Source organism: Rhyacophila brunnea, unplaced genomic scaffold (genome assembly GCF_057557595.1).
Source record: "Rhyacophila brunnea isolate RB1 unplaced genomic scaffold, BYU_Rbru_1.0 scaffold_16, whole genome shotgun sequence".
In the NCBI taxonomy this organism is placed as follows: domain Eukaryota; kingdom Metazoa; phylum Arthropoda; class Insecta; order Trichoptera; family Rhyacophilidae; genus Rhyacophila; species Rhyacophila brunnea.
The window spans coordinates 2676700-2689092 of NW_028232816.1; the positions used below are offsets into that span (position 1 = coordinate 2676700).

Consider the following 12393-nt stretch of genomic DNA (forward strand, 5'->3'; position numbering starts at 1 on the left):
TTGATAAAATATTGTTATAGAATACATTTTTTATATCTTAATTAGGACTATTTGGATAAAAAGCGAGACATTCTGTTATAAAAATATGTTATTCATTTTATAATATTTACAATGTAATATTATTATTTTATTTCTTTTTATTCAGTACACAAAAAATATTTCTTCCCTACATTTTATTTTGTAAAGAATACGTCAAGATACGATTACGACTTTTGTTACCATTTGTATCTTACTTACCGATTATAATATTAATTCTTTCTCGCAAAATGTAATTTATTGTTTATAGTAATGTCGAAGGAAAAAAAACGTTCTTTTGCAAAGTAGTGCATAACGATAAGTTTGCAAAAAAAAAAAATTATACAAACTTGCCCAATTTTTGTTATTTTGAGTGATTTTATGTTTAAAAAAAATGTACTTTTCCTAAACCAATAAATTACATTATTTATTTACATGTGTAACTTTATCTAAATCCAAATAAAAATGCTCTATTCCCCGAGTTTAATAAACCTTTCTCTTTGAAGGCTCTTGTCTATATTAATCTAGGGGCGGCACAGTATATGAAAGTATGGTGAAGCCGGCAAGTATGGCGAAAAAGTATGGTGAAACAGGTTGGTAATCAATTTGCGGCAAAATTTCCACGTTTACATTATATTATATGGGTACGTTATAATGACCAATGTAAATCCTCTGTGATGCCCTGCATTTTTTTTTATCGCGTCGCCATTTCTCGTGAGTTATCGGCATGCTTCATTCAGTTCTATGAGGAAGCTAAATCGTTGCCTATCTCTATTTTTAATACATCTATGACATTAATTCTGACAAATATTGTACAAATCCAGGCATATTTAAAAATAAATGATTCATTTAATGATGCCTTCAAATAATGAAAACTGGCTTATGTACAGATAGATTGGAACATATTATTCTGTTCTAAAAAAAACAACAAATGCAAATTATATTGTGAATTATAATAGTGACGCAGGAATAATTGGACATACATAATATGCAGAAAAGATCCAATCCACAACCTACTAGTTTTGAGATGCATATTTGAGGAAATAGAAGATTGGATAAATAAAAAATCACAGTAAAATGCTAGCTTTCAAAAGTTATCGTAAATAATGGAATGAATTTATCTTGCTAATGGTGTACAATTTATTCGAAATTTACATTTCATTAATGAGTTATCTAGTAATTTATGGGGTTGGATCATTATTGCTTAAATGGGTTTTTAGGATTTAAAATGTAAAAAAAGTCCAATGAGAATTGGATCTTTTGTGAATTTCTATTACGACTGGAAACCAATAATCCATACACTACGTTTTGTTGCGTGCACAGTGAAATCCCGATTCTACGATTTTCAAGGGACCGTAGAAAAAGAACGATAAATGCGGGATATACAATTTTTTTTTTTAAAAAAACTCGTTTTATGTCTCCTGGATTTTTTCGACGTCTTGAATTATTTTCAGTTTCTCAGCTAGAGTTCTAGTTTTCTTCATGGGGGGCATTTTAGTTGCGACTTATAAAAATTCGTGATACGAGATGCGAGGCAAGCCTGAGCGCCGACCGACCTGTGCAAACAAAGCGATGCAACTGAAAGGTCTGTAATAGTATGTATCATAAATAATTCTACGAAAGCTAAATGAAATATATTCAACAAAAACGGTCAATCAGGATAACATTTGTGACGGGACCATAATATTTAGACGATAGATCAAGGAAAACGATAAATCGGTGAACGGTTAATGCGGGATTATTTAACATTGTTCTAATGGGTGTTCGGCGGAACTTTCAAAAATGAACGATCAATGCGGGAAAAATAGATCAAGGAAAACGATAAATCGGTGAACGGTTAATGCGGGATTATTTAACATTGTTCTAATGGGTGTTCGGCGGAACTTTCAAAAATGAACGATCAATGCGGGAAAACGATTTTTGCGAGAACGGTAGATCAGGGTTCCACTGTACCTGACAACAGATATTCTCGAATATTTATCCAACAAATTTTTAACAGGATATTTTTAAATAAAACCATTAAAATATAAAACTAAAAAAAGATTTATTTATACAAAATTTATTCGTTAAACAAACTGTGAAAATGTTTTATTTAAAAAAAATCAGAATGCTTCATCTTCTAGGACAAAGTCTAATGGACCACCATAACCTCCGATGTCATCATCTATGGTTTCTTCGCAATTTAAATTATCATACAATGATTTAGCATCTGCAGGTATCAGATGCATTATTGACTTAATATCGTAAAGTTTGGTAGACAATATAGGTTTTCCCTGTGGCCACAGTGGAATCAAACGGTCAAAATTGATTTCTACCGGCCTGCCCCTCTCCATTCGCTTTAAGCTAACTTCTGCTTCAGAACCGTCCATTTTCATGAAAATGGAAAAGGGTTGGTTTTTTTCTATACAAATTTCCCTGGTTTTTTCAACCAATTCACAGGTTCATTATTGGTGCCCGTCTTCCTATTAATTATCAATTTCTCTGCAGACACAGTACCTAAAAATGTCTCCTTGGTCATCATGGATAATTAAAGGATTTTTTTTTCCTGCAAGATTTCATGATTTCTGTATAATCATGAGGTGTATTCGTCGGTCCCTATTAAAAAAGTCGGATCTGCAAAATGCTATTTTTCAGTACGAGCAATCAAAGATGTTTCATCAAATATCCTTTGTGACCTATTGCTTGCCATAATGAATAAAAATACGGGTTATAGAAACTTTTCTAAACGTTTATAAAAACACCGTCTGTCCGGTGAACATATCAGCAACTGTCAGATCCGACGCATCTTGCTCACCCACGCCCAGCCAACAATGTCGGTTGGTAAGAACCGACATGGTTATTCGGACACTCTCGGCAGATCCGTCATTTTTAACTTAAATATCTCGAAATTTTTCAAACAAACAAAAAAAACTGTGATTGTGGTATAAATGTTTAAAGTGTTTAAATAACTTTTACGTTATAATCCGAAAATGACAAAATTTCAGATCCGACATTTTTAATAGGGACCGACGAATAAACGTTGATTATGCTTTAATCTGCTTTCAATAAAAGCAAAATCATCATCGTACGGTAAAAAGCTGTGGCCTGGGATAAGAAACCTTTGAGTAATAATTATTTCTCCGAGAAATACAAAATGTGTGACAATAATTAGGCGACAGAGATAGTGTAATAAAATCACTGATACATTTCGTGAGAGGGCGGTTTGGTCTCTACGCCACTACTGTGGCCACCAGAATATCACATATTACTCTTTATTTCTTCCACTACAACTTATCTGGCACAGCAACTTGAAGAGTGTATAAAAAGTTAAATTCAAGACATCTCTTTGGATGGAGTTTGTCTAAAGGTTATTAGCTTGGAGAAGTTTGAATGGCTTGAGTGAGGAACTCACTTATAGTGATAGACCTGATAAAAATAACCTCCCAGATGCATAACTGCCCGGCAAATACAACACAGCTCTGAAATGTTTGACGAATTGAAATCATTGATCATGTCGTTGAGACCTATGTTTTGTATGCCTCCCCTGGGAGAGTTTTCCACCCACCAATCTGATGCATACTAACATGGAATTGGACTCCAACGGTACATCTAAAACTGAGAATCAATGTTGTGTTACGTTACTGCACAGGAAAGACATACTTTGGATAGATCTTCCGCGTTGGTAAGTATAACGTAAAGCGTCAATTCCATTGAGCTTCTTTATAAGCTGTTTGTTGGCGAATTTAAAAGCGGGCGATTCAGCTACTGCGATTTGATGATTACATACATAGAGGTATTAAATAAAAAGAGGAGCAAGGAATCGGCTTTCTCATACAACTGAATGAAGCAGGCCAACAATAGCCGACAACTTACGAGAAATAGCGACGCGATAAATAAAATTCAGGGCATCAAGGAGGATTTACTTTGGTCATTATAATGTACCCATATAATATAATGTTAACGTGGAAAATTTGCCACAACTTGATTACCAGCCCGCTTCACCATACTTTCATATAACCTGCCGCCCCCAGATTACACACAAAACTTTCCATTCGCTGAGAAGCCACAAGCCAACGACTATTTTGACAGAACGTAGTTCATTTTTTAACCGGGAGGTTGCTACTGCGCAGACGCAGTAGGCCCACACGCCGGCCATTTATTAATCTAAAGATGGCGGTGATCCTGAAGCATATTATCAACATCCCAATTTGAAAGTGACAGTAAATGGTAGTTTTTATTTCTACTGGTTTGATTCCTATGGAAAGTCCAGCATCTGAAAAACAAGAAAGAACAATCATGGCATAGTAAAATAATACATAAATATACAGACGATTGTGTTTATTTGGACCTTGAGACCGAAACCAGAATGAAATTAAAATGTTTAAAAACTGTGATCCGGTAATATACCAATACAAAAGAGAACAAGACAGAACAACGATATATATAACTATGACCTTTCAGGAAAAATATAAATTTAATATTGATTTTGCCTTATCGCTATTATGTTGATAGATTTTTAATAGCACAGATTTTCAATACACCATAATAAATCAAATTATATACCTGATTTCTGCATTCATAATCCCTAGAAAGCCTCAAATAAACGTGACTTTGCCGGCAAGCTTAGGATATCTCATCTTAATCAATATAATATGTACAAAATGATTGGGTGACTAGGTACAACGAAATAATGACCTAAGCTAACCTTACCAAACATAAGCTAACCTAACCTAAATAGATTCCATATAAATTAATGTTTCATTTTTCCCCTGGCTGTTCTGTTTTGTCCGGTCACCCCTAGATATACACGCGGGACTCGGCACGACCTTGTGTTTGCTCTATTCTCCGATGCTAGAGCATAGGATAAAGTAACTAAGTATCATTTCTGAGGCTGTTCCGAGTGATGTGGATGTATTATATAAATTTATTTGATGGTTACTTACCAATTGAGGTAAGATTTTTTCGATCTGTTCAAGTTCTACAATAGTTTTGTGGTCTCGCATGGCTTGCTTGGCGCCTCGCATAGCAGCCTCGATTACCAAACATTGTATTACCTCGCTAACTAAGCCCAAGGAATCGTCGAGGATTCTAGTTTTTGGATCTTTGAAAGATGCTTTTAAGACATCACGTATGGTTTCCTAAAACAATGACGAGGATATTTATTATGAATAGTGAATGAAGCACTGTATACGAGGGGAAATTATGTAGTTATAAGATTACATTTCGTATTTTTGCATTGATATTAGAAGCAACAGAGCTAGGGTCGATGTATTCAGGTTGTTTATCTTGGCTGCCTTGCTCCATCATTAAAAATATTCAAACTTCAAACATTTGAATTTCACTTTTCACTTTGACATTTCATAAAAGGGTTGCCACTATAAAAACTATTTTATCCGATTTAAAAAATATTTTTTTATTTTGAATAATGTAATAAAAATGACATTTTCCTCATATTAAATTTATAAATAATTAATTATGAATAATTGGAAGATTGAAAGGAAAAAATGTCGAATAGGACTGAAACACATTCAAATACCGGTACAATAAAGATATAAACTCAAGTCTTAGACGTATTGATATTTTTTGATTGATTTATTATCTCAGCGCAATAATAGTATAGAGGAGGGTACCTATCATCTGATTATATGAAGCCGCTTTCTTTTCATATCACTTACAGTAGAACATTAATTTTATTAACTTTCCTATAAAACCTTACACTGTTATCTTTTTTCACTACGCTTAACCCATTTCATCATCTTTTTCAACTAAATTAGGTACCTAACTAAAACATTTACCAGTAACTTGATATTTCATACAAAACTTAATAATATATTCCAGTAATATTGTACTCGCTCGGTATTTGCGCAAAGCGTCTATCAAATTAATATTTACTGGCTCCACATTCTAAAACCTAACCTCTTTATTTATGTCTTTTACAGCGCTCGAAATAGAAAATTTTACAAACTGGAGCGCTTGATAATGTTAACATATTAGTTAGGTATCTAATTTTATGTATATTTTATAAAATAAGTGTATTAGATTTTTTGTTATTATGGGCTATCTATTTCAGGCGGTCAAATTAATTTTTCCACCAGACGAAGCGGTAACTTTGTCGATATCATGAACCGGAATGGAGCTCCGGGTGTGAAACATAATTTTTTTTATGACTATAGGGTCGTAAGCAAGCACTCAAATGTGCATTGACTGAAACATGACTAAGAGTACCCAGGAGTTAAAATTAAATATTTGTAGTAAGTAACAAAAGCTAATATCATCAGCGGGGGTCAATCCCCTGCTGGATGAAAGCCTCTCCAAGCTTCTTCCAACTCTCTCGGTCCTGTGTCGTTCGCTGTCACTTATTTCCGCTGAACTTTACTAGTTCGTCAATCCAGCGGCTTTTAGGGCGACCCTGTGGCTGTTTCGTGCCTCTTGGGTACCACTGGATGACGGCATTTGTCCAGCAGCCGTCCTTTCGGCGAGCAATGTGCCCCGCCCATCTCCATTTCAGCTGTTTGGCAACGTCTATTATATTGCGTACTCCTGTCTGCTTCCTAACGGTCTCTTACGGTCCTTTCGCGTGATGCCCAACATGCACCTCTCCATGCCTCGCTGTGTGACTCTTAGCCTTTGGACATCTCTCGTGTTGAGGGTCCACGTCTCGCAGCCATACGTGAGCACGGGTAGCACACATTGGTTGAACACCCAAAAACCAAACGTTAATATAATGCAGAACAATTTAAAAGAAATCTTTACGTTGGCAGTGCGATGCTGCAAATTTTCGAAATGTAACAAAATTGGCATTTGTGGTGACCAGGTCGGACGGCCAACAGCTGGTTTAACTGATTTGAGCAGCTCTACCCTTTCTGTACACATTTTAGAACATTCCCAGGATAGGATGTGGTTTTCATCCATGACTGGTGTAAATTATTCTGAGTCGAAGCAGTAACCTCCATTTACCATTTGATGAAAAACATTGTGTGCCTGCCTTAGGTGGAGGCATCCCATTTATAACACCGCATCCAGCGTCACCAGACGGATGGTCCGCTTCCTCATGAATAGTTCTTCACTATCAAACCGGGGAGGCAGCGTAAGAAGAACGTCATCTACATCCGCTTCTTCTCCTTTGAAGAGCATCGTAGACGCGCACCGTACCTGTATATACTTGTAGGGCCATCATATAATGCACCTAATCACACAAACTTCACTTGATGCAGTCGCGCCGAGTTTGTATGTTCGAGACCGTTACTTAGAACAAAATAATAATTCCGATTGTTTATTTCTTGATTTACCTATGTAATGATTTATTAAATAATTGATTTCAATTGAAAATGTCTTAACGGACGAAAACAAATTCAGTTAGTTGTAAAAATTAAATTTGATCATATACAATGAAAATAATAAAATAGCAATTTTATGTTGCCATTTTTATTGGATTAAATGTAAGTTGCAAAATTTTAACTAACACTTCTTCTTTGTCCTTTGCCTTGCATGCAGCATATAGAAACCATACAGCACCTCCGAGAGCCTGTCTTTCTGGATCTTACAAGTCAGGATAATTTTCGAAACTCATCCTGTTTTTTTATGTCTAATAAATTGATATTTTTTTCAATCAAAGGTAGGATGTTTGGCGATAGATGAATAAAGAGTTGTAGTGGCTCATAGGTTTTGAGGAGAGTTTATTGATCGATACAAAAAAACAACAACACTTTAATGAAGATGACAACATGAGATTATAATCGCGGGTAATGACGTACTAGTGAGATCGATGTGATCAAGAGATTGTTGAGTGAAGGACTCGTGACAATAGTAGTGCGTCTCGTGACGGACTCGATGAGTTGAGTGAGGATCCTGCATTGTCCTTTCAATTTATACAGATATTACAAAAGATATTGTCCAAATTTTCCATCATAACAGACCCTACTGACCTAGTTATGATTGAGGAAATGCAAACAAATATTATCGCTCTATTGTTTTGTTTTGACAACAAAACATACATATTAAAATGTGTTCATTTAATGATGAGTGGTATGATTGCTACAGATGTTTGTAATGTTTCTCTCCTTCATTATCAACTCCTAATCGGAAGCTGAGAGAATGACAGATGATTGTGAGTCTTGGAAAAGGGTAAAGCATATATGTGTCGCTAAATTTCAAAATCAGCCAAGTCCACCTTTAGGTATTTTTGACTTTTTTGTGAATTGCTGAAGAATTACTGCTTTCTAACATTTCTGCATTATCAAAATGTGGAATTTATTAATTTTAAATATGCTATACTCGAAATAATATAAACTTTCACCGTGACCGTGTATTTGAGAAAACAAAAAGCTGTTTTTCTTCTATTTATCTATTATGGACTTGGCTGATTTTGAAATCTAGCGACACATATATTATAAACGTTACCTATGGAAAAAATAAGACATCATATTTTAGAATGTTTTTAATAAAAAAAAATCATGTCACACTTATCATATCAGAAGATAATTGATTGTAATAAATACATTATAAAATAATATGTAGATGCATGTACGTACATTCATTAGGTACTAAATTGATAAATAATATTCAAAAAAAATTGTAAATCGACACAAACTGATGGAAGAAATGAGAGCACAAGAATAACATTATTATTCCTACATACATTTGCCAGCAAACAAATGTATAAAGACTGTTTAAAAGTTGTATAAACATTTTTTATATAAATAAAGTTTTTTGTAATCCACCGCAAATATCACTGATAAACAAATAAGCGTGGAAATGTTCATTCTTCCACCGGAAATATGTATACCATCCATGGCCTGAACAAAAATGAACTATAAGTGCGAGTGAGAAAGCATTCGGGATGTTTATATTCTCCGGAATATGCGCAAAAGTAAGATAAAATTTCTACGGCTGAATTATATATTTTTTGTACACGTCGCCGGTAAATAATAGTTTGAATGACTCCATTCATTCAAAAACTTTGAGCACATATTGCTGAAATTTATTGTTTTTGTGTTAAATATAAAGTTAGTGGTAATTATTTTTAGCTAATTTAGTAGAAAATATGGTTAACTATGTTGTGTTTAAATATAGTAGCCGTACTGAGAAGTAACGTGATGGTACAACGTTTCATAGTTAAGTTAATAATAATAAAATTGAGGTTCTACTGTGCGATATACGCAAGAAACACGGCTTCATATAGCTGAACAATACACAGTCTCTTTATATTATTACTCTGAAATATCATCAGACTGGTATATGAATCGCCACTAGCCAAAACTCTTATGCGACGAACACATTCCGATCACGTCACATGCTGGTACAGCGACAAATTTAGTCTATGGTTTCGTCATTCCGCAGAATATTTTAAATGATCACTATCTCTATAAATTCAGTGATAGAAAGTGTCAACTCCAATTTATTAGTATTTTGAATTATTCTTCATGCTAATTTCAATTAATTTCTTTAATTAGTTAATTAATTATTTCCAGTTTCTTCATGTACATACGTACGATATTACATCCATAGATAATATTTTGAACAGAACCCTAAGAAAGCAGAAAGCTTGCAGAAAATAATAAAAAACATTCATTGACTAGTGTGAATGTTGATGTAGCGCGATACGCGTGAGGTGACCTCATTGATAGAAAATAATAAAAAACGTTCGCTGACTAGTGTGGTTGTTGATGTAGCGCGATACGCGTGAGGTGACTCATTGATGTTCTGGACGTTTCGGCAGATTTTGCTGATATCCGTTTTTCGCTCAAAATGTGCTACGGGATGGGAGCATCAGTCTGACAACATTTCACATAACAATAAAAACGGCTTTACACACTTTTTTCCTGATGCGCGAGCTTACCGTGCCAGCACGTGACGTGATCGTAATGTGTTCGCCGCATTAGTTACCGCTAATAAAAGCGATGAGGATATGGCCGCTTTGTATTTAGTGTTTGTCTGTATATTCCGATCCACTATTTGAAATAAAATTACCTTTGTCCATTCTGATGCAACCATATTTAAAATTTTACAGACATGACTCCTCACGTACAAACTTCACAGCGCATTTGTTAAATTATTGATTTCCAGTACAGGTCCTCGAAAGTAACAGTTATGCCACATCTGAGTTAAAGGACAATCAATGTACGAATGGTTACCGACTACATAAAGGGAGGGATCTTTGGTAACGCATCAATGATCTAATCGGAATCCATTCTTTTTTCTATCACATTTTATTGTTAAAAGCCAACGAGACGCATTAAATTATTCAGGCTGCGATGCCATCTGTTGCACCAATTGCATGACATTCAAAAAGCGTCCTCTAATTTCGTTCATGGACCGATGCGGAAGAATGCTGTTAATTTTTTCAAAAGTGTTCTCTGTATCGCTCGCGTCCTGCAGCACGAGAAGTATGGCTTTGTCTTCGTCCCGCGTCCAAGTCTCAAATTTAATGTTGCGATTTAAAATTGGGTTGTTTGACTGCGTTTCATTTGTGTTCAGTTCCCGTTTAATATTATCATCGTCGCAATCTGTTTCGCTCTGACTGCAATCGTCGGGTGTGTTATTTATGGAATTGCTGTGGGGCCGCATCGTGGTTTCTTGTTCGGATATCGTCGATCCGTCCGGATAGTCGCTTTCGTCTCCATCTAAAGCTGCCAGCGGAGATTTCTCTGTATATCCAGAGTCTCTTCTTTCGCCTTTCAGTCTGGCTGCCAGTAAACTGATCTGATGATCGCTGTCATTAACGATGGTCATCTCATCGTGTTCGCCTGCCTCGGGCAAAATTTCAGCAAGGCATTCTGTGCTTTCGCCAGGCAATGTACTGTTGGCAGATTTTTCAACATCTTTCATGATACTTTTCGAACAGCTGGGTTTATTAACATTATTTGACATTTCGATGCTGTCTATCGGTTTGTTGAGAGTTTTAGAATTTTGTAGCGATTTATTGAATTTGTTTTTTGAAGTCGGCGTTCGTAAAAATCTCAGGATCCTAAAAGAATAATAAAAAATATTACACTACAAAGATAGCAATGGTGAAGGTCGGAGGTACGCTGTAACATCCGGCATAAATGGCGCACACTGAACTTTGTCAGCCAAAGTATTTGTTTTCATTGAACATTTCCATTTACTCGCATACGAGCTAGCTCGGAAAAGTAGAACACGGTCCGAGTTAGCTCGTATAGGAGTAATTAGTATAAGTGCGCTCGGTCCGAGTGTACTTGGATCGTGTCAACGCTGCTTAATCCATGCCATAGTAGAGGTAGGCTGTGGAGCAACCATGCTTGTCAGATATATTTTTGGGAAATAAGAAGATAACCCAATATTACTACTGATGAATAGGTACACTAAATCGATGAAATTTCAAAAGCTCAATTAGTTTGATATAATTAGTTTATAAATAAGCAATTAGTTTGAATTATGTATTTTCCTAAATATTTATAAACGTAACATACGCTCAAAATATATTACCTATCATCTATGAAAATATCCGTTGTTGTGTATAATATGTTCCATAACAATTTATAATTTAACCCGTAAAACTAGACATTTTAAAATACTTCTATATTTAAAACACAGACTTTGGTATAATAGAAATCGCAAGATAAATTATTTTATATTTTTAACAACAATCCATATTTATACAGATTGAATCCCATAGAAATTATTTTTTGAATTATCTTATTAATAATTATTTTGAATAAATGTGCCCTAGCGTATGTAAGCGCTAACTAAACAACTTATGATTTCAGAATAAAAAGCCAGACAGTGATCGGCGCCACGAGACTGAAGTCATACAAAACAGATCTGGAAAAGGGATCTAATTAATTCATAATATAGTTGATTCCAGACGGCGCTAGTTATGGTTATAAACCTTACTAAAAAAAATAAAGCTTCTAAATTCTGACGATAGATGACTCTCAATTCGCTTGGATTTTTCAGTGTATTTATTTATTTTAAATTAAATTATTTGACTTGAAGATCTATTTTTCTTAGAAGGTAGGCTTTAAATAATCGCATTCTATGGAGCCTTTGCCACCGAGAGATACTATAGAATATTACCTCTTTGGCGATACTCTCTCGTCGTCAGAATCGTGTCGGGTCTGGGGCGGGTCGAGAGAGGCGGCCCTCTTCCGGGTGACACGGGTGGCGGGTGCGGTTAGTCGGCGTGCCTGGGTGGCCATCTCACTCCCACTGGTGTCCGGCCCGTTTTCTGTTTCGCCTTCGCCCCACGTGATGTGCACTGATCTCAACGCCTTGCCGCGCTGGATGTAAAGTCGTCCTTGCATGTACTGTGATTCGGAAAGAAATAACATCAGAGCAAGAAAATGTAGTTGTACTCGTAAGTTATCGTAATCGTTAATAGTAATTGTTACAATAAGTGCTAATACTTGGATACAAACCTACCCTAAGTTTTATAATATT

General features: G+C 35.4%; 2 protein-coding genes across 2 annotated transcripts in view; both read right to left on the reverse strand.

Annotated features, from left to right (window-relative positions):
- Nucleotides 1-2581: 2581 nt before the first annotated feature.
- LOC147074204 (centromere protein X-like) lies at nucleotides 2582-5342 on the reverse strand. The gene is made up of 3 exons (XM_085943560.1): nucleotides 5215-5342; nucleotides 4938-5132; nucleotides 2582-4267 (listed from the first exon to the last, which is right to left on the reverse strand). Exons 1-3 carry the CDS (start codon nucleotides 5299-5301, stop codon nucleotides 4250-4252), a joined length of 300 nt encoding a protein of 99 aa, XP_085799686.1. The 5' UTR covers nucleotides 5302-5342; the 3' UTR covers nucleotides 2582-4249.
- Nucleotides 5343-8422: 3080 nt separating this feature from the next.
- The window catches only part of mute (gon-4 like protein muscle wasted), a 45815-nt gene continuing 41844 nt past the window's right edge, over nucleotides 8423-12393 (reverse strand). The window contains exons 20-21 of the mRNA XM_085944016.1: nucleotides 12031-12260; nucleotides 8423-10960 (exon numbers count right to left, since the gene is read on the reverse strand). Of these exons, the coding sequence (XP_085800142.1) occupies nucleotides 10234-10960; nucleotides 12031-12260 (957 nt within the window). The 3' untranslated portion in view covers nucleotides 8423-10233. The remainder of the gene's footprint in view (nucleotides 10961-12030; nucleotides 12261-12393) is intronic.